This window comes from Leptosomus discolor, chromosome 1 (genome assembly GCF_034619465.1).
Source record: "Leptosomus discolor isolate bLepDis1 chromosome 1, bLepDis1.hap2, whole genome shotgun sequence".
NCBI classification, from domain to species: domain Eukaryota; kingdom Metazoa; phylum Chordata; class Aves; order Leptosomiformes; family Leptosomidae; genus Leptosomus; species Leptosomus discolor.
The window spans coordinates 95,630,176-95,653,751 of NC_141391.1; the positions used below are offsets into that span (position 1 = coordinate 95,630,176).

The 23,576-nt window shown below is 40.9% G+C and overlaps 1 protein-coding gene across 5 annotated transcripts in view; it reads right to left on the reverse strand.

Moving 5' to 3' along the window:
- Nucleotides 1-16,308: 16,308 nt before the first annotated feature.
- Nucleotides 16,309-23,576, reverse strand: part of CASK (calcium/calmodulin dependent serine protein kinase) — a 222,445-nt gene continuing 215,177 nt past the window's right edge. For all 5 annotated transcript variants that reach the window (XM_086472286.1, XM_086472077.1, XM_086472347.1 and 2 more), the window contains 2 exons: nt 22,631-22,714; nt 16,309-16,577 (listed from right to left, as the gene is read on the reverse strand). In XM_086472286.1, the coding sequence (XP_086328412.1) occupies nt 16,401-16,577; nt 22,631-22,714 (261 nt within the window). In that variant the 3' untranslated portion in view covers nt 16,309-16,400. The remainder of the gene's footprint in view (nt 16,578-22,630; nt 22,715-23,576) is intronic.

A 23,576-nucleotide genomic window follows, 5' to 3' on the forward strand; every position in this document is an offset into this window, starting at 1 on the left:
CTCTTGTAGTCAAATACCCTAACTGCTTGCCTCAGAAAGCTTTCCCTGTGCTGCTGTAATACAGCTGTGGCTACCAAGAAAGTGTGTGTGGCTGGCATCATGCTACATGTCATGGGCTTTCAGCTTCTCTGCAGTAACGGGGACAGACTTCATGCTCTCCTGCTCCAAAATCCTGCTCTTCCCAGCTGAGCCAAGAGATCAGCAATGTGTGTTGCCAGTGGTACAGAGCATCTGGCACATGAGTGCTCCGAGTTGATGAGGAAAAGCCCGTGAGTCTGTGCATTGCTCTCACTTTGCTCCTCTCTCCTCCGTGTTGCTCCTTCCTTGTAACTCTTTCTGCTCAGTTTGGGCATCGTCTTTAGTGTGCGCTTACCGGGAAGAGCAGCAGCCTCTGGGGAAGGACAGTGAAGAATGACTGCTCAAAAGCCCTGACAGGAATTCTAGCACCATGAAATCTTGTATTAGACTAGAAGAGCCTGGTTCATTCTTTCATGATCCTTGTTTCTAAGCTCTTAGCAAAGGGCTTGTTTCACTGGTTACATGGGTAGACGCCAACTCATAATTGCATTTTTTTTCTTTGTTTTGAATCTCTTGATTAGAAAACAAGTTAAATTAGGGAACTGCCTTTTGCACAAATAGTTTGATTTTTTCTTTTTTTTTTTTTTTTTAAATTGTCTTAGACTAGACTTCTGCTGAAAAATTGTGCTTCAGATGGTAAACCTGAACCAGCTGTTGGTTACAAGTTCATGGCTCAGAGTTCCTTCACAAATCAATGCTGTTTTCAAAATCTGCCTCTGGCCTGAGATACCCCCAAAGATGTCACAGAACTGCAGGTCAAGCCCAGCTGAGATGCCAGTCTCAATTTACACTGGCTTTGGGATGTCCGTGTCACTGTGCCATGGGCTGAGGTACTCAAAAAGCAGGTTCTGCTCTAGGATGGTGCAGTGCTGCAGGGCCTGAGGCTGTCCTGGGGCAAGAGGGCAGCAGAAGGGAGAAATCACAAGTACAAGGAGCACTTCATCACTGCTCAGGGTCACATTATTTGATGCTACTCCAACAGGAGCATACCGACATAAAAGCACCACGACGTGGTTGCACTCACATGCTCCAGTGCCTCGCTCTGCGTGCACTGCTGAGGGCAAACACCTAATGGCCTGACAGCGATGGGGCAAGCATTTCACTGGCATTCTTGCAGACGTCTTCTGTTTGAAGTGACATGGTTCGGTGCATGGAGGAGGGTATCGTTGCAGCTCTCACCCATTATCTCCTTTCAGTAGGGTCCCAGGTTACAAAATCATTGCCCTGCACGGACTCTGCATCCCTGTCCCAAGTCAGACAGCTGCTAGGGTAGGGGCTGGTAGGACGCCTTCAAAGAATTTTTTTTTTTTTTTGACTGATTGATTGGTTAGTTTTGATTGCATTGACTGCCTGTAATCTGGAAGGCAGAGAAAAATGGCTGAAAACTTCTGCTAAACCAGTGTCTGTTTGGACTAACTACAAATGTTTTCAGCAAAGCCCCGTCTGGGAGGGTGATACGGGTGCTCTCCAGTCCTGCCCTCAGCGTGAGGTGCCAGGCATTTACTTGAAGCAGTGAGGAGGGATGGTCATCTGCTGCCTGGTGTTAGGATGTACCTCCTGACTTAAGTTTATTCAGAGACCTGGTGTTTCCAGGCCAAAGCATCAGAGGTCCTGGGAGAAGGCAATTTGTTTTAATATATGGTACTTGTTAACCCAGTGCTCGTCACCTGTGCAACTGTTTTATTAAAGATTTACAATGGTTGCTATTAAATTAAAAGGGAGAAGTGGTCAAAATAAAGAGAAAAAAGAAATGATCTGATTTTGGATATCATCTCTTGGTCTCAGAATTCTGCCCCTGTGTTGCATTCCTAGGGTTGGTGTTTAACACCTAGGGTTGGTGTTTAACATGAACATCATCACTTTTTTTATTTCTTTGAATTTACAGCTACTGCGAGTAACCTCCTGTGAAATGTAGCTCTTGGCTATTTTGCTTATTTTGTGGAGTCTGATGTTGTTTTTCTGCTTTGGAAAGAAATATGAAGTCCAAGGCAAGAAGCAGCACTGTAAAAATAAAGATAACTTTTGCAAGAAAGGCAGTAGATACTGGCCAGCTGAGACTCATGAACTTCACTGCCAATTTTAAAGTGGGTTGTTACGTATTTCAGCTAATTCTTGTCTTTAACAGCATCTGGCTGCTGGCTCTCAAAAAATTAAATCTTGATTTGTTGAGTTTTCCCCTGATGATATTTTTTGTGGTCAAAAATTTTGTAGTCAAATTCAAGATGAACCTAATGAACTGAATTAAAGTTTCTTATGCCAGAAAACCGCTGTTCCTCCTTTGGAGTATATGAAAGCTTGCAAGAAAATAGCCTGTAATGATCCCTGCTGCCCCAGAATGAGCTTCAGAAGACAGGGCTACTTTGGGTAAGAAAAAAATACTTTCTATGTACATGAAGCATACCTTTCTAAGTGCCTGCTTTTGTAGAGTCAAGGCATGGGGTTTGTTGCACACTAATAATATTGGTCCTTCCTTTCCCCCACCCAAATCTGATAGAGAGCCATGAAGTTTGAAGAATCTGCTGCAGTGACCTCCAAAATAGTTTTAAGAGAGCTTTATGGAAAATGTTAACCATGGAATAAAGACCACAAATAATAATAATAATAAAACCACCACAAGTATTACTTTAAAGAAAAACATGTAGTTAATTTTTTAAGCATCTCAAAATAATCTTAATACTGAAAAAGTGTAAGGTCTAAGAAGGGACACTACCAAGTGGCCAGCTGTTGGACAAGCTTTAGATTTTACATGATGAAGAAGAACCTATAGGTCAAAACCTAAACATGCACAAGATCAGCAGCAAAATGTCTCTGTCTTGGGGCAAAGCTGGTGTTTTAAACTCTAATACAAAGATGAATACAAATATGGGACATAAATATTTCCGGACAGAGTAGATCTTGCCCAAAGCCTGATTTTGTTGACCCTGTGGTTAGTTGAACCAGTCTGATCTTGTACTCTGTGGTTAGTTTTAGCCTTGAAAGCAAAAAGTTCATTACTTCTGCAGTTTTTCTTACTTTTGACCTTCACCACATCCTTTTTTTATTGCACTTCCCTCGTCATCTCTCTCTCTTTTAAGGACTAATTTAGAGTCAGTTCTTAACTTGTACAGCATAAATCTTATATTCTCTACGAAGAATCCCAAGACTTTTTAAAAAGACCTAAAACTTCCATTAGCTTTACTGTACTCACCTGTCCCATGGTTTATGTGCATATCCAATTTATTTGCTTTTTGGATTAATAGCTAATTCACTTTGTGTTTGTTTGGCATCTAAGACAGTGGGTTTGACCTATGATACGAGCTTCTTGGTGTGACTATAGGTTTGCAATGAGACAAGCTTAAGGTGCTCTTCTGCACCCGCCTTGTTTCCCCCACTTTTCCTCGGTTGCAACTGCTTGTTCCTGTTCCAGGCCAAAACTTGCCTGTGCCCTCATTGCGCTGCTGCAGCAGAGCTGGCTGAGCTTTAAACCGGATCACTGAAATGTCCCAGTTAAAACCAACATCCTCCCCCCTCCCTCTTTTTTGATGGTTAAGAGCGCAACTATTTCCTCTAAAATTTTATGAGTCACATTGGTCATAAGTGCGTTAAACTGGGGATAATAATAAGAAAATGTAATTGCTCTATCTGAAAGGGGGACAAGCTAAATTGGGAAGATCATGATCAATCGCTGGTTTGCACATGATTTACTCGTGCTGGCATGGATATGGTGTGAAGGTACAGGGAGAGGTGTTCTCTTTTTTTTTTCAGGATCCAAATAAATTAACAATTAAATTTAAGAAACATTTAATCAAAATAGGCCCTACACTATAGATTAAGACACACTGTAAAAATGCTCTTATTCTGGAATTTTGTCATTAACTCTTGTCATTAGGTGTATACTTTGTGCAAACAGCCTTTTTTGAAGATGACATCATTGCATCTTGTCTATGTCCTCCCACATCTCCCCTGAAACAATACATGAGCAGCCTCTGAGTTGGTTACTTATGTGTTTTAATTACAATGATGAGCAACAAGTCAACAACTGATCAGATCTGACTGCGTACTATGAAAATTATTGCTGGGAGTTATCTGGCTTCAGCTGGAACAAGGTCAAGCTGTGCCTTGGTCTAATAAGATATAGTAATAATTCTGCTCAAGGACACAGAGCTCATTGTGTGAGATCACACAACGCAGAGCTGTGATTGTGTGGGATCTTCAAGGAGCTTCAGTCCACCACAGCCCTCACCTGCACTGGAGCGCAAATGAGGTGGAGGTCTCAGGTTGTGGGCCAGTTCTCCCTCTCTCCTGGACTAGTGCTAGCGTTTGCACAGCTGTGTTTGCACAGCTGGATTAGGAACTGCTGTCCCTGGGTCAGTTTTGGACAAAACTGGTTTCCTGAGCTGGCTCTTGGGGAATGAGAACAGGGGGAAGGGTCTGCCCCCACCAGTAGTAATGTGGATGGGTAACACAGATCCACGGAGAGCACAGATCCATCGTGTAGCATGGATTTCAGCAGCCACGGGGACACAAATCTCATGACTCTGAGAATGTAGTCTCTGAGCATTGTGGTGAGGGCTGCACCAGCGGGCTGTTAACCCTGGAGAGGGGTGAGCTGTGAGCAGTCGTGGAGGAAGCAAATGGTGGGGCTGGCAGGAGCTGGGCCGAAGCAGAGGGCAGCAGCCAGGGCTCCCCTCTACACCCTGCTGCAGGCTGGCTCCTGCACCTTGCCTGCAGAGCTACCTTGCCTCGCCCCCCTAACCTCTGCCCCTCACAACCTCTGCTCCTCACAACCCTCCGGGACGGATGTGTCTGCCCTGGGCAGGAGGCGGGCGGCAGGCAGAGCAGCAGAGGACAGGCAGCGAAGTACAGGCAGCGAGGTCTGGATCTGGCAGGTGTTTGCTCCAGCTCTGGATGGGTGAGACAGCATTATGCTGGGAGGTCTGTAGGACATGCCTGTAGCTGAGAGGACATAGGCTGTGGGGCATTAATTTTTGAATAATGGTTCTATCTTTTTATTTCTATTTTGCTTAGACTGGGGGCTGACTCATGGGCACAGGGATGCTGGGGAGTAGGGAGGAGAGGTCTAGAGGGGCTCAGGCTTTGCGAGGGAGGACAAAGGGACAAGCAAAGTTTCCTTGCTGCAAGCAAGGAGACACCGAGTGCCTGGTGGGGTGAGGATCTGCTGGACTCACAGCAAACTGCATCATGCAGGCAGGCGTAAAAAATATGCATAGCTCAGTGGGGTTTTACTTCTGGGCATTTGAGGACGAAAACAAAGCTGAGTGCGCAGTGCCAGGAGCAGGCAAATAGGCAAAAGTGATAAATCCGTAACAAAAGACAAGTAGCTGTGTGCATACAAATTGGGATGGAGTTGGGCAGTAGCAAGTCCTCCACCATGCTGAATGATTATGTCTCAACGTGCTGTGACAATAAGATATATATCAGACACTACGTGGACAGGTACTGTCTTGATGTATGAGACTGGCAAAGAGTCAGAAGACAAAGTACAGAAATAAATGATAAACTTGCAATCAGACAAAGCTTGTTGTAAATATCTGTGTTGAAACAGGTGATTGATTTCTTTAACAGGCAAAAAGTAGTGTTGAAATTTGCAGATGCAGAATATTTTTAGTCCAGCAAAACTTAAAGTAGGTTTTGATGAATTCCAAATTACTTGAAAGCCAGGTAATTTGGAGCAATGTGATAGATAAAATAGATGTTGACATATGTAAAGTAATATGTATCATAAGACACAACCTGAACTGTTCACAGGCATGGCTGGGCTCTTGGGGAAAGAAAGACCTGAGAATTGCCTTGAAGGGCTGGTATAGATCAACTGACATAAACCAAACAAAATGCCGTAAGTAACAAAGACTAGGACAGGAAAAATAGCAAATGATGATGCAATAGGCAATCATGCCTTTTAGTAGTACATCCTGATCTGGAATACATCCAGCTTCTATCTTGCCACCTCAGAAAAGACATAGCAGAAATAAAGTTTGGTGACGGATCATTGAACTAAGATTTCTCATTAGCCAGAACTGAAAAGACTGGCTTTGTTTAGATGGAGACACCTAGAAAGTGGTAAGTCTTGTGGGAGCTATGGAGCTCCCATTGTCTCCTTTGAAAGTGTCTGTGAGCAAGCACAGATCACGGGCAGCGTGGGACACAAACATCACAAATTCTAGAGATGAGACATCTCTGCTTTGTGTCACAGGGCACAATGGCATTCACCAGAGGATCCCCTGGGGCTGCAGAGGTTCTGCAGAGGTTCACTTTGATTCATGGTGCTTTTCTACTTTCTTCCTCCCAGCTGTCACTTTTAAGAGTGGAGCTGTTCTTGGCTCAGACCTTGTCTGCGGTGGGTCCTCCAGCGACTGCTGACAACCGCTATAACTGAGTCTCAACTGTGGATGCCGCGATACCTGAGGCCCAGCTCAGGACACATCTGGCCCAAGGTTAGCAGAGCGCAGAAGGCAATCCCGCTCCCAAAGGCCTGTGTCAGCTCCTTGTCCGTCAGGACTGTAATATTTGCCAATCTAATCCTATTGATGTATCTAAATCTAATTTAACTGGCTAATGTTGTTCAATCCTCCCTGAGAAAGTAAATAAGTATAACATACCACCGTTTGTAGTCAGGTAACAATATATGGAATGTCTACTCTAACTAAACTGGTACGAACACGTTTGCTTTCCCACCAGTGCGACAGCTGAAACAGTGTCAGGAATACAGATTTCAAACAGAAATAAACTAACTTTGCACCTCCATTCAAAGAAACTGGGTATTTGTAAGAGTGCTCTTTGGGTGGGAAAGAAAGTGGAGAAGAGCAGGGACAACTTCCTAGTGCGCTACGTGCTGCTTTCATAACAGATTGAAAATCCCATTTCAGGAGGAATTCATCGGATCGGCAGCAATCAGCAGTTCTGGCTGATATTCCACACCCCCCGCCCCCAGTTCTCTGCTGGCCCCCAAATTCACTCTTGTACAGATGGTTACCCTTAACCCAGGCTCTCCCCACTCCTCCTGAAGCTTTGTATGCAATGCCTGGTGCACAGACCTCATGCAGGCTGCTGGCACAGAAAGGAATTTCACCTTACACAACCAATTCACAGGATAATGATCTGCATGTATTTTTTTTTTTTTTTGGTAATGGAACCTACCTTTGTGGATTTCCAGGCACTCTGTCTTCATTCTAATCTTCTCTTTTTTCATTTAGTGCAGGCGGGTGTTTTGATAATTTACTTCGATCTCAATTTACCCAGACACCTCACCTTCTCTTCCTAAAAGACTTACTCCTTTCCCTCAGTTGTCTCCTACTTATTGGCTCCTGACTAAATGCAGGAAAGCAGGATACCAGCCTTTGTGATATTATAACAGTATAGTTCTAATAAAATTTTATCATAAAATTAAATGTAAAATTGAAATTATTTTAAAACCATAAATTTAATATAAAAATAGTCTTTTGATGAAAACTATAATAGAAGATTATGTTATGTTACATTACATTATGTTAGTGGTGGTGCTACAGCTTGAGCAGGTTGAAGTTGGAAGTGATGCTTAGAAAAGGGGATGTGGAATTCCTAGGTTGGCATTCAAAAAAATAAGTGCTATTGGAATGGGCTAGTAGTCACCAACATGCCAAATACTCTGGGCTAGATATAATATTTCCAAAATGATGTTGGGTTATGTTAAATTTGTAAAGTCTTATAGCAATGAAACCGTAATTTGTAAGTGACTTCACATGCTTTTACGTTAACAGTCCAGTAAGAGGCCCCCAAGCTTTAAAATCAAGACTTAAATATTCAAAAGTTCAGACTTAAACTCAAGGTTTAAATGTAGGGTTTCAACAGATTAGCATTCATGGCAACATCTATCAATAAAAACCACCACATAGCCTTCCAGTACATCACACACAGAACCAACGTTTTTGAGAGGGAAATCTTTTTCATTAAATCACTGAAGTGGGACAAAGCTTTTGTGAGAAAGAGCTCGGAAAGCAGTGACAAACCAGCCAGGAGGCAGATGCAGGGACTGCAGGAAAAGGAGCATTGCAACTCGTGTCACACTGGAGAAAACAAGACAGTTTAAAAAACAACGCCCCAAACCCTCAAAATTAAACAAAACACAAACTGATACAAGCCACGGCTACAAAGTTACCTACATCCCACAGACTGCAAGGTCCCAAATTTTAAGCTCTGTGAGCAGCTTCCTTGGCACCATGAATGAAGACTTCCTGGCGAGCGTCTACCCCCAGCCAAGAAAACCATTCCTCATCTCAGTCTTCGGTCAATGGAAGATATTACAGAGGATGCTGCCTGTGCAGCTTAGTATTAAAAGGGCTGGTTAGTGTTTAATACCTCAGATTTAAGTACACGCATCTCATGGCAGAAACCTGCCAGTCTTTTGGGCGGTGAACGCTATACCTACCTAGCCACTTACTGAAATCCAGATTTGAGCACCCCGTTACTGTGATAGGGTAAAATCCCTGATGAAACCCCAAGTTACTTTACATGGGGCGTGCCTGCCAACGCTGCACAGGGGCTGGGGACTGTTCAGCCTCACCGCAGGCTTCAAGTGCTGGAGGAGTTGTTAATACCTGTATATTCTCGTATCACCTTGTGGCCTTACCTGTGCTTGACGCTCTAAAATGTGGTGAGTGTCAGGTCCTTATCCACAGGGCTTACAACCTAAACAGATAGCAAGAAACAACGCAGCAGACGACATGCAGGGAGAGGTGAAGTCTTAGCCTGTTCTGCACAGCAGCTGACTCCTGGAGTCAAGCACAGCTGTCATGTTCCCAAATCTGCTGCTCAAATCTGAGCCTTTGTCTATTTATTTTGTCTGCAGGCAACCTACCTTTCTCTTTGTTCATTCAATCCTACTGTTTAATTTCTATTGACAGGTACCTTATAAATCCAAATTGGTTTGCGTATGAACTCTTAAAGACAGCATGTGGATTACTTAAGTGAAGTTCAGGGCTTTTTCAAATGACAAGAAGGAAAAAACCTGGTAATTAAACTCTGAGTTTAGACTGCCTTGCTTTGTGGATTTAATTTAGTAATTTACAGTCACCTTGTTTCTGATCTCTGACATCCAGAAAGACACCTAATTTTATTTAGTAAAATGTTTTCTGGTGCATTTTAAGTTTTGGGCTTCTGTTGGCTGTTGCCCTAGCCTGAGGCTGAAGCTCTCCAAGTTCTCTGCTTTAGCAGTCTTGCGAGTGGTTTCTTTGCAGGGGCTCTGCTCACAGGCACATGGGCTTCCCCAAAGAGTTCCCCAGCAAACGCAAACTTCCCAGCACAGTGACTGTCGAGATATGTCTGTCCTGGTCAAGGCCAGGCTCTCTTTCAGGAGACAACAGACACCAGTCACTGAGCCCTGACCTCAAGAGTCTGTAGGATTTAGTTCTATACACTGTTCTGAGCAGCAATGTTGCCCGTCCCTCAAGCCTGATTACTGCACACAACCAAGAATCGATTTTGTAAGACTCAGGTAAAGAGGATCTCATCGTTGTGTGGATCCTAAAGAGTCCTTTCTAGTGCAAGACCTGGCATGCCAACCCCACACAGCACTGGAGCCTACAGTTGCACAGCTAGACAGGGGGCAGGAATGAGAAAGTAGATAGCAACACCCTCAGTGATCTCCCACTTTTAAGCTACTTGTTTTAATGATCAAAACAGACAAATATGTTAAAAACATATTAATGAAAACACACGTCTAGACCGAAAGTCAAAGCTTCTTGAAATTATTAGTCTTCTTTCCATTGCCTTCAATGTGTTAATATCACACTGAAGGAGTACTCTCCAAATTGCAGCCAGAGGGAAAACATTGAGCCCAGCAACACAAACACACAAGAAAGCTAAAGCTACTTCTTTTCTACCTGAAGTCTTGCTAATTTAAAATCAAAAAACTGTAACAAGGCAATGTTGGCAGAGTGGAACCCTCAAACTGGCGGCACTAAAACCCTCCTGAGGCAGACCCTGGCAGGGGCAGCTGCTCAAGCTGCTCAAATCAGCGAGGTATTTTCCTGGAAGCAGGGTCTCTCTCCTTTTCATTTTCTAACCCATCAGAAATACCCCAAAGGCTTTTCTGAAATGCTTATTTTGATAAATAAAAAAACATTTTACTTGAGAAGAGTCATCATGGTTAGCTAACTTGTGAGGTTTTTTGAGACAAATCTGATTTTTATGCATTAAATAGTTTACTTGTATGTATTTTTTCCTAATATTAAATGAAAAAAAAAGTGAAAGTTTTAATAATGAACAGAAAATAACCTTGTGGAATTTATCTTCTTTCACCTACTGGGGCACGTCATAAATCTTTACTGATTTATTAAACAATAATCTTCACTGGGTTATGGTTTTGACACAGAGCTGTTGCTTTTGTTATATCCATCCTAGTAAACAGAAATGTCTGTAAGGCAGAGCAAGGGGACACTTAAACATCTAAATTGTGGAATCTGGTGAAAAAGGACTGAGTTTAAAAACCTTAATTTCTGTATAAGCCTTTCTTCAGCATTCAGTATTACGTGCTGCAACATTGTTGTAACCTGTAATATTTACCGTTGATTAAGATAAAATATTCTACAATACTATTCATTTATCTCCTCATCCCTCCTCCACATCTCCCTCTGGTTAATATGGAGATGAAACTTCAAAAAGCTTTTGTAATAACGATACTGAGTAATACAGAGGGGTAAGACATGTTTGCCAACTGCCAGGAATATGCTGGTTTCCGAGTGTGATGCCACCCGTTCCCCCTCCCCTCAGTTACACAGAGATGGACCCAACTATAAGACAATTCTGCTGTTTTGCATCTATTTAAATTTCATTTCATATGTTCAACGAATTAGTCCCACAGCAGATCTTGGCATGGGTCAACACCATGGAGTTCTCCATACTCCACTGTGTCTCTCTTTTGGATGGCTGGTCATGCTTTTGATATATTCCCTGGTTTATTAACTGTGTCACCCAGCACAAGCTGCGTGTTATCCCTGCTGTTTTCAGGACTTGCCACACCACCATGACCATTTTGTGAAAAACAGTGAAGACTCCATCTGGACGGCCGGCTATGGAGAAAAAGAGACTCATGTTTAGCTTCAAGATGAGTTACACTTAAAACCAAGCAACTCCTCCCTTCCTCTTGGGTATATCCTTTATACAGACAGAAAAATAGCTATGGCTACTGATAAGGGAAAATTTGCAATTACTTTGCTAATGCTCAACACAGACTCTTTCAAGGATACAGCGTGGAACGTGCTACTAGTTCAGTTATCTTCCACAACACAAAACCAGGCTCAAGTCACATATTAATCATAAGAACATCATAGAGATGTGGCCAGATTTAATTTGCTTGTTACTGATCTTGCCACGGCAGCTGCTAAAAACAGATACAGCAGAATGCACAGACATGCATATACACACACACTCTCTCTATTTTTTCTTAGAAAGGTTAAGACTACATGAAAAGCAACCAGCTTTCTAAGCGTCTAAACTCTTAACTGAGATTACAGCTATGGGAAATAGATTTCCAAGCTAAGAATTAATTATTTATGTGATGCAGAGGTTTGGGAAAGAGGCTTTGAAAGCCTTTAACTCTGAGGCTAAATCCTAAGAAGTCAAAAAGCTTCTGTACTTGCTTCAGTCCAGCTTTCACTGTATTGGAGCAGAAGACGGATAAAAATCACTTGAGACGAAGAAAGTAAAAATTACTGTAGGTGCATTAACTGTGTGTATCAGCAAATGGAAAAAAACCCAAACCATGGTAAACATAATTTAAATGTGGGAACTGGCTTTGTAGTTTTTGTGTAGCATTAGCAAAACCAAACTCTCCTCTAACTTAAGCTTATGCACTCATCCTCATGGTATGCATACAAGCACAATCATTCAGGAGAAGTTACTTCTGTCCTGCTTGTCTATGATACATTTCCCTTTGTGCAGATATTTTAATTTATATGTGACTATTTGACATAATGTGCAGCAATCTCCTTGCTAAGAGTTATGGGTATCTCTTAGCTCATTAAAAGTAGGGAAGAAACTAGTCTGAGAGACAGGCTTATTAAGAAGACAAATATGCTTTACGTAAAGAAAGCAGACTTTTTGTGGTGTCTGCTTTAGCTCATACTCTGTCAATTCAGCTTACAAAAACATGATGCTTACTCAAGTCATGTACTTTTCCTGTAGTTTTTACAAATCCTCTTCTACCAAGTATTTCAAAACCTGAAACTGAGTTCTAACTGCCTTCACTAAGGATGTTGAGAACTAAGTGCAGTGGAAGACAATGGGACCAGAACTGTTTGCATCTAATATTTCAGTTTAGATTTACAAAAAACAATGTGAGCTTTGGCAGCATTTCCAAGTATTTGTTTAAATAACAGCACTCTGAAATAATTTCCTGAGAGAAAAGAATAAAAATGGAACAAATGCTGAAGTTAGTCTGTGCATTAACTTTTCTTGATGGCTCTAGTATCCAGTTCTTGAACTATAGACTCCAGTTCAACACTGCTCAGGCTGTAATGTCTCATCTTCTATGTTGTCCTTTCAAAATCAACTGAGTAACCTCGCTAATGAAGCTTCTGAAGTAGGCAGCGATATTTTCACTTACAGGCTAGTGGCACAGCGTCTTTTTTGACCAAAAAAAAAAAAAAAAAAAAATTAATGCCAAAACACATGAAGAATTCAGTTTTGGTGATGAGATTAAAATCCCTCTGATTTTAAATGACAGTGGCCAGGATTGTCTAAACTAGGTTACCATTTCCATGCAATAATCTTACCACTCTGAGACGTTGAATAACCTAGTGTACTTTTATTAAGTAAATGGAAGCAGAAGTTAATGAACATTTATTAGACCAACTTAACACCTTGAAATCACAGGCATCAGTCAGACTGAGAGGCAGCATACTGATAAGATCAAGTCTTCTTTACAAATCTATGAGCCCCTGTACAAAAATAAAGTATAAAAGGGGCAAACAGAAATATTTGTTTCTTCCCAATCCCAGGGCTGCTTCTGAGGTCACATTCAGCATAAGTTTAGAGAAGTCCAAGAGGTGCTCTAAATTATGCAGTGATATTTACAGTACTAGGAGGACCCCTCTCCAGTTGGAGATTGAAAAAATCATAAAAAAATCATAACATTAGCTCTGCACCTGCATGAGTCTTCCCTATGCAAGCGAAGCTTCCAGCTGAATTTATGGCAGCCTTTCGCCCTCTACATACCACACATAAAAATAACAGAGATGCATCAGAAGGGTTTGGGCAGGGCAGGAGGCAGGGGAGGTGTGGATTGGGCAAACTGAGGAGTCCTGGGCTTGCTCTGTGCTTCCTGGGACTGTGCTGAAACTGGTTGATGGAACTCACTGGGCTGTGCGGTTCAGCTGTACTTAAAGCAGGGGGGGTGTGTGTGTTTCCAAGTTAATCTTTTGCTGCTGGAGGTTCCTACAAGGAAAAAAGTCTGTGGGAAAGAGGAGGCAGGACAGTATGCTAACTGATGTGCTTTACAGTTTTTGTCTCTTGATAAAAAGCTATACAGTGAGAATAAAAGAAACAAAGCTCTCCAAGTTAATCTTTCTGCTGTGTAATAGTAACTGAATGGTAGCTACACTTAAGAGAAGAAAAAATGTATCAGTTACATTAAATCACTACTTATTGTCATCTACATAAGGCAGAAGCACCCTCACGGGCCTTATGAGTCTTCTTTCCTTACAGGCTGGATACACAGAAACTCCAAGAAATTCACATTAACAGAGTCAAAAGTGTGTAGTCAAAACATTTATGGAGGACTATACCAGAATTACCAAAATTACTTCACCTGTTTAATGTCATAAACATTTGAGATGAAGAACGTGTCACTGAAGCCAGATACCAATGCTTACCAGAGAAGTTGTTTGTATTTCTAACATCAGAAGCACTCCACTGCTTGATTTTCAGTAGGTTTTCCCACCTTTGTGCTTTACTGGGAAAAGAGGTAGTTTTGAGTAAATGAACCTGTCACTTTGATGAGCTCGGCTAGTGTCCAACACTACCATTGCAACAGCTGACCTACAGGAACACCTGCTAAGGTTCATCCAGGACTAAAATGACACAGCACGACTACTTAAAAAATTACCTCTTACTCACTTAATAGTCCACAGTTTGCACCTATCCCCTTTCACAGGGGCTAAATTCAGAGCAGATGAGCAGCTACTATCACTCCAATGGGTTCCCTCTTACTTGCTGGCTTGCTTAAGCGAGGCCCACACAGACGGTTCCTCATCGGTTGGTTTCCAGCACACCACAAACTCCAGACTCAAGGGACTCGGTTACAGCACTCGTTTTGGGACGCAGTCACAGAATTGTGATTCCAGCTGTAGCGTAAGTGGGTTCAGCAGGTGGGGCAAAGCGACGGATCAAGCTCCCTTCCGCGCTGCAAGCTGTGCTGTGAACGCTGCACAACATTACCACCTTGCCTGAGCTGGCTGGGATGCCCAGCTGGACTAGATTTCATCTAAGGATTTTACAAGAACAGAGATTTGACCACCCGACCTGCAGTAGAGGTAGGCAGGAGAAAACTAGCAACCTACGCACTTTATGATAATTACTCCTATCATAAAGGTTCAACCGTGAGAACCTTTTCTGACTACACGTGCAGTGGTCCCAAACCACTGGAACAGCCCACAGATCAGTTACAGCTGATAGTTCAACTTGGAGGATAAATCCTTTGAGAACACTCTTATCATTTTAATATAAACACTGAACTTCATACTATATAACAGCACAACCAACCAAGCTTTGAAGATAAATCATTTTAAGGAACACTGTATTTCTGACACCTAAAAAGAGGTGGCAATGCTTGCTGCTGTTAACCATTTTCAGAAAAAAAATGCAAACCATCTGGGCCAGTGAGAGCATGAGGAAGGGAAACAACACACCAGGGCAGCACATGGCTAAATTTTCTCTGCTCTAATTCTAAATTAGTTGAACTTGTGCTGGTGCAGGCAGAGCAGAGCCCCTGGAACAGACTACAGGCTGTGCCCCTAACAAGGGCCTTCCCTTAATAGACTTTAAGAAACCTTTTCTCACTGCACGAGTCACTGATTTGTTCCTGAAACTCCCTGCGATGAAATGAAGGACCCAAAAGCATTTAATTGTTGAACACATAAAAGGAAGTATATTTAAAATAAAAAAAATTGGTCAGACTGTAGAGTCAATTACCATTTTTAAAGGAATTTACAGGGCTGTTGTAGATGAGTCTTTTGGAATAGTCAGTTTATCGCAATGCCTAAACTGGTTTCTCCATTGCACAGTATTTTCTTTTAAAATGTGTGCATTTTTAAACAATTACATACATATTAAAAATCAGCATTTCTTTGCTTAAACTTAATTAAAACGTTAATACTCTCAGACAACACAGATCTGAAATGGTGAAACCAGTAATTGCCCCCTCCCACCTTACAACAAATTAAATTGAGACAAAATTACAAACACATTTCACTACATGATTATTATTAATAAAAATCAGTTTTGTTTTTTTTTCTTTTTTTATAAAGTTGCCCAAAATGCAAGGGATGTGCATAGGTTTACAACTTAGAATAATATTTTACTTTATTCCCTTGGGTACGTGTTCCCATGAACGGAATGTACTTTGCTGTAGATTACAGGTTTTATCAACACAGATACACCAACGGCATGAACGCTTGCGACTGTCCACATGCATTAAGAGTCAAGACCCAATTTCAAATTTCTAAAAGTTTTACAGAGTTCTTCAAAGAGACAGTATCACATTATCTGGATGTTACACAAAAGTACTTAAAAATGCTATCCTAGAAAAAAAAAAAAGCGAAAACAGGCCTGTAAAATTTATGAATTTGTTTCTTAACCACTAGACTAATTACTTCAAATAAATAAAGGAAAGCAAAGTATTCCAATCCATAAAATCAGACTCTAAAAAGAATGTAGTGTTCCACCCCCAAGTTAAGGTAACAGAATCATATTATTACTATTAAAATAGATTATAGAAAGCAGCATCTATTTTGTGCAGTTTTTAGGGGCCCTTGAAATAAAAAGCTATGATTTCCAAAAATATAACATTCCAAAGGACTGAATAATACACATATTTAAAGATACATTTTATTAAAGTTTAGGAGAAATGATTAAAAAAGAGATACTGTCTCTTTAAATTAGTGTTTAATTTTTTTTCCCATCCTCCTATCTATTCGGACATGACAATAATTATATTTTAGGTCACACTACATCTAGGTAGTCTCTAGGGGCCAAGACCTGTTGACACAAGGTCAATAACGAAGAGGTTTTCCATGTATGAGGCGGTTCCCAGTAATGACATTTTTTTTTTCAATTCTCTCGTGACCAGCCTAGTAGACCCAGGAGACCGGGACCCACTGTGAGGCTGTACACACAAGCTCGATGGCTTCCTCCAGGTGCCTGATAGTTTCATCAATTTCATTGTTGATAATTGTTAGGTCAAAGTAGTGTGCATATGTTCTCTGTAAGATTTCAGACTCCTTCTGCAGGCGCTGAAGAGATTCATCCTGTTCGGTGGTCAGAAAAGAGAATGGAAGAGAGAGAAGTTGGATCCTTTCGTACTCTCCTACAACAGCTTTCTAACTGTTGCTTACAGAAGAGGGAAATGGGCACAAAAGCCTCAGGGAGGCCTAGGCGGTTTAGGACCCCACCTACATCTACGGAAATCACACGGGAGAGAGGGCACCATTTCTCTCTTGAAGCTGACATTCAAACAGCACTCAGTTACTGACATCACTTGAGCCAAAACACAAGCCTAGTGTTAAAAAAAGCAAGGCAGAGGATGGAAGCTTAGAAAAGCAACACAGACATGAGCAACGGAGACCATATATGAATAAAATGTACAAAGCGCACAAATCTGAGCTATTGGGCCTATGTCCAGCTAAGAACACAAGAAACAGGAGAGGGTATATTGTCAGCTATCAGCTGTTCCCGGTTTTGGTAATGTTTTCTGTTCCAACATCAGTCTTCTGGGTCCACTTCCTTCAATAATCACTTACTGATAAGGAAGTTCTCACTCCGCATAGCTCTGCGGTTCCTGTTTCAGAGCGTGCCATTTCCAGCATCTCTTAGTGTGAGATCCCGGAGATGAACCACGCCGCCCATACTCAAGAAGGGCCAGCGACAGCAGACTGGTGCTCCCCATGGCTTTGTGCCAGAGTCCTTACAGACACAAGTGCATCCTACTTTGTGGGTGCGCTACCGGGCTCTGTGCAGCCAGCAATGCTACAGCGATGGGCTTTGTCAGTGAGGTCTGCCTTTCTGAGAGAGCAGGATTGCAAAAGGCTTCTTTCTAGGGCTTTGCAGCCATTAGAAGTTTGAATTACCTTCCTGAAAATTCCCTCAGAAATTAAAAAAAAAAAAAATATACAAAATTTGCTGCTTTCAGGCAACCTGAAATAGCCACAGGAAAGTAATCAAGTCCTTCCTGTCCCACAAGTTTGGGGTGGTTATGGGGCAAAATTACATATGAACAGTATAGACTCCTGGTGTTCCGTAGTATCTATAGGGTCACCTTACTTGATCAACCAACTGGGATAGACTTTATTACAACAGTTTTAGGCTGAAGGGAGTACAGACACAGTGCCTATAGCTGTTTTCACAAGAAATCATTCTGGAAACAGAATTTCATCCAGTTAACAGGAGACTCCTCCCCTCCCCTTTTTGTGGTTAAACTTCCCAAGTATTTGTAATTACAGGGACAAGTAGCTGTGGAAGAGCAGCTGTCAGGTCCTCTGAAGGGAATAACCTGTGCTGAGACAGTTCTCCTTCCCTGTAACTATGAAACCAGCCACTTCTGGAGAAGTCATCCCGTACCAAAGTTACAGTTCTGCTTCTCTCCTGAAGCTGCAGCCTCAAATAATGGGGGGGTGGGGTGTCACCTTCACTGGATAATCACTACGAATTTCATTCGAAGTCAGACAAATACTCCTCACATACGCTTCTGTACAAAGGATGCTCCTTGTACGGACCATTATGCATGTCCAGTGATGACTGGAACTTCCGCAGAAAATACCAGTGCATCCAAATTTAAATTATGCTATTAACAAATGGGACAATATGGATCAATACTAATATTAAATATTTTTGTGGAACATTTCATATGGCCCAGTGTCCTTAAGCTAAAAACCTAGTTAGGCAAACTGCCAACTTCTCATAGATTCCAAAAGAGATATCAATTTATATCAGCAGAAGATCTAAACTTTTCTGCTTAAATTAACCTACAAAGGAAAAAAAAAAAATCATACTTGTCAAGCAGAATATTTTCAGTGCTTTAAACATATCTAGCTAAGACAAATTCTATATTTAAAGCCAGTCCCAGCAAAATCATACTGCACCTTTAAAAGAATTTTAATCTCATGGCACAAGGCCAATAGTACCTGAAAACCCTTACGAACATAGAACTGTTAAGTCTTATGTAGCTTTTTAACTGCTATTCGAGATTTCCCATCAATGTCATCTTTACCTACAAGCATGAGAATGAACTTTTCTCACTAAAGCATTTATCTTCCTGTAACTGACAATAAAAATCTGAAAAAACTTACCGCTATCTCATCTTAAAAAAAAACAACTGGTAGATAAAGAAGAATGAATACTAATATTTGCCTTGCACACATAGATGTCACAAAACTAAGAGTTTCAAAAATTCATTAAATTTTAATATTTTTTCTGACTTAGCATCTCCTAGATCCAACTTTACTGGGATCAAAGTGGGTTGTATTTTGGAATATCTAAACTTCCTAGCCTGTTGGAAATGTAAAACATTACTACTTTCATATACTTTTAGGGGCAGTAATGTTTGGGGTAGGCCATTGCAGCAGTTTTCAAATAGGTTCAAACTTTTTCAAGTTCTGCAAAAAGAATAGAGATTACAGTTCTTGATTTTCGTTTTATTCTGGGACCAAATTTCACCTGTGTTTGTGATAGAGTATCTATTTGTACATTCAAAACCACATCAGACTTGATTGTTTCCTCTGTGTCTTAAACGCCAAAATTCATCTTTGAAGCTAACACTTCCTCAAAATTTTTGCTGTAGTAAGTTCCTCTTAATTTCTCTTAATTGAATTTTGAATAGTGAACATCCCAGACTATTCTCCAAGAAGAATATTATCCAGCAGTTGTGCTCTCAAAAGAGTCAAGAAAGAAGGTATTAATCAAAATGTTCAGCTAGCTGCAGACAGACAAATGAATGGCCACAACTTCAGTAATTTCACATTTGGGAGCAGAACATCTGTCTCTTCTTCCCTCAGTATTCAAGTAATAGGTATTTTATGTGAGTCTAGCTGCAGTGTGTTCATTATTGGAACATGCTTTTCTTTTCTATCACTAGAAGTCACTTCGCTTTCCTCATCTTCTCTCCTCCTCCACCACAGCTGGGAGAGAAAGGAGTGAAACATGGCTTTTATCCATTAAATCTTTCCCACATGCATAATGGCCAGTGTATGAGGGATGGGGATTTTTGGCCTTAAAGCTCTTGCAACAGTCAAAGCACAGCCTAACAAATTACTAATATTCTCGTCCAAGGCTGTGAACAATGCATAAACACACCATCAGGCCTTTGCCAATTTTGCTCCAACAGAAAGAAATTCTCCTCAATTTAAACAGCTGGTGGACTGCAAACTTCTTAAGAAAAAAACCTTCTATTCTTTGGCTGCAGGAAGGGAGGAAGCATACCTAAAATTCAGAAGAATTTGGCTCAATAAAGATTTACACATGGCCCATGAAGATTTAGATCAAAAAAGTGGAGCCTGTTAATTCCTCTTTGCTGTTGTCTGGGCAATGGGAGGTAGAAAACAGCTGGAGGAAAGAGGAACTACCCCACTGTTGCCTGATACGCTCTCTCCTCTGTCTGTTCTAGCACAGTAACAAGCTGATTTAAGTCTCCTCTGTGACCAGACAGGTGGGTACACACACAGAGGGAGATTTCCTATATGATTTATATTGGTTTAGTACTTTGCGGAATTGCTCATAGTGCACTGCTATATTCAGTTGGAAAGCAAAATATTTTGTCTTCTAACTCTTGCTGCGTGGTCCTTGATTATTGAGGTATTTTGTGTCTATGGTAGGCTAAAGTGTCTCAAGAGAGACACTTTTAAGATCAGGCCTCTGAATTGATTTCACCACAAAGTTCAGATGTACAGCTGTAAGAACAGAAATTTTACTCTATAGTTTCTTTTTACTAGCAGATAATTTTAGTGCAGATATCTGAAGCCATTACTGCATTAAATTTTTATTTCAATGGCGAAAGTAATATTGAATGGGAACGAGCATATCTACATTCTAAAACTACTGAAATAACCAGGACTACCTTGTCAGCCCCTAGCTGGTACTTACAGGCAATTTTCTGCACCATTTTGGCAGCTATGTACAATAAGCACGAGTGCAGGAAAATGAAAAGAAAAGCAAAGATGAAATTTAAGAAAACATAAAGGGGGAAAAAAGGACAGTCATTTACAGAAGTGTTCTCAAAAAGCGTAAGTAAAATAAACAAAGCAGGATACGAGGATAAACAGAAAGGGATACTCATTATGCAAACGAACCTTTGAAAAAGGAAGCACAAATGGGAAATATGAAACACACACTCTCCACCCTTGTTTGCTGCCTTGCAGGCTACTAACACACACAGAATTTGCGTTATCTCCCTTCATGCAGCCCAGTAAACCTGGTAAGGTCTGTTGCTATTACCATTCCCTGCCCCACCCTTTCCTTAAGTTTAATTGATTCATAAATTAGCATGCTTTATACGTGGGGCCTCAGTTCAGCAATTCATGCGCCTGAGTGAAAACCTGCATGCACAGAGACTTCAGTCACAAGAGCTTAAAATAAAGACACGGTCTTACAGCATGAATGCAAATATTTAGAACATCATACTTCTACTAATATTTCTTTGGCACGAACAAATATTTCGTCACCACTACTATAAAAGGTACATGTCTGTCTTCTTCCCAGTGTACCACGGAAAACATTTTCTCCCTCATATGAACTGTCACAGATGTCTCTGTATTATATTCTACAGCTGGAAGATTAAAAGTTAAGTACCACTGGCAGACGAGTGAGGCCAAAGAAGACTGTTTGGGAGCTGAGACACAGGTATGGAGGCAACTAACCCAGGCAATTATGTAATTCCACAGGCTACCCAGCTGCCTGAGTGCTGCTGTAAGCCCAATGCCTGCCTGACACATCCGAAGGACAATTCTAACTGTTTTTTAAGTGATGCCATGCCATTTGCTTGCAGAAAGGCAAATTCAGTGTAGAATACAAAATTTTAGTATTTTCTCGAGGTAGTACTGATTTACAGCATACGCCAACACCAGCAGTCAGACGAATGGTTGCTTCACTAACACTGCCAATTGTGACATTCTGAGACATCTTTGTCTGTAAGCTTGTGACATTTACCAGTTAGTGTATGGGTCCACAAGACACAGTGAAGTGACATAACTTACTGCTGGGAAAGTTAAAAAATCCTCCTTCCCCCTCCCATCTCTCTTGCTGGCGATATGCTTTCACTGCTTGTTCTGGCACTGGTACTTGTCAGAGCCTTTGTGAGCTGCTTGAAAACTGACAAAAATCTAATTTAGAGCTAAAGTAGCTCACTAAAGGATCTGGTAAGTGCCATGGCCGGCGGAGACTGACAGTATATGTCCCAAAAGCAAGTCAGAGAGAACCACTCCCTTCAGCAACAGCAAACTAGTAGAATGCCTAGCTGCCAGTAAAATTGCAGCTTGAGGCCAATATTTTTTCACTCTCCACTTGCTATTTTAATAATCATTCAGGGTATTTGCACTTAAATACGTTTTCTTTTTCCTTATTTGCCTGCAAGCCTCTGCAGTGATGTTGTGGTTTCATACTTATCATATTGTAATTACTTTTCTGTAGAAACAGACTGTGGAGACAGGGCTTCTGACTTTATTTTTGTGTGATCAAGGAGACATCTAGGAGATTTGGAACAGATTCATGGTCAAATCCAATTGATTAAACACCTTAATATCATGGTTTAAAAAGTCTGAGCAGATAAAGCGTTTGCATAAATACCATTTGCCCTGTTGTGAGCTAAATCCAGAATTGCTTGGTATCATCTTTGAAATCAGTAGCAATCAACAGAGTGGATACTCTACAAAACCAAGTCGCAATTTCAGGATGTGGACCTCCATGAATACTTAACATTATTCCACAAGCAATTACTCCTTTGGTCAAAGCTTCCAATTCTTAGAGAACGGTCTTCGAAGTTCATAAGCTTATTTCTGATACATATTTGCTGTATAGAAAAAATACTAAGAGATAAAGGTGGGACGATAGCACAGTCACGCACATCCTGTTCTTCAGTTCAGGCCAGCTGTAACCTAGGGCTAGCATTGCAACTCAGAATTGAGTAATTTGTGCTAATGATTTATTAGTCAATAAACGATAAATACATCTCAATCAGCTTAATAGTACTGCATAGAAACTGTCTTTCTGCCTCTCCATTTACAGACAAGGAAACAGCTCAAGAGTCTTATCTGGATATTTGAATCTCATCCTTAATTCTGTCTCTGATAGGACATTAGATTGCAGCATGCCATACCTCATTAATGCCTGGGGTAATCGTAGGTGCAGCAATAAAAACAACAAAAGGAGCAAACTCTGCAGTTCTCAGGACCTTCAGTGCCTAGGTGAAAAAAAATCAGGTACTTTAGAAAAATCCTCCAACAATCAAAGTGAAGTAAACAATCAAGGTGAAGTAAGATTAGTCACACAAGCAAAAGATAGAAAATCATGGTTTACCAATGCTGGTATTTGCTTTTAATTGATCTGGAGTCAAGACCTTAGTAATACAGATACTTTTTGAATTATTTTACATTTTTGGTGGTCAAACTGTACATTTAACCTTAATTAAAGTGAGTTTTCATGACAATGAAAGCTTTAGCATTTTTGAGAGGCTCTTCCCATACAGTCTCAAAGAGTCAGAATTCTGGTTGCGTTTAAACTGAATGATTAACACCAGGTAAAAAAGAAAAAATCAGTCATGGGGAAAAAAGACAACTGTATTTTAGAATAAATATTGATTAGAATATATTTTTTTTTGGTCTGGCTTTTTCTACCTACCAGCACTTTTTTATTATTATTTTCTGAAACAAATAAAAATGGGATGTGAGAGTTTTTGAAAAGTAAGCATAGTGAAGTTTTTAAAAAGTAAGCATAGCACTAAAGCAGTAAATGCAGCACCAATCTCCTGAACCAAATCTACGCAAAAAAAAAAAAAAAGTTCTCATTAAAAAGCTGACTTAATCATAATTTACTGACACAGAGCTGCCATATGTGAAACTTTGGTACAGATCCAAGCCAGGGGCATGACATCAAGTAAACATACCTCAGCTGAACTCAAATGGACGGACAAGATAAAGTAAGACTACTAAAGGTCAGTCTTTTGTTTGCTCCTTCCACTTCCTGTCTTCTTCAAAGTTTTTTCTTCAAAAAAAACCCAAACCCAAACCCAAACCAAACCCCACAATTCATCCTCTTCCCAAGCT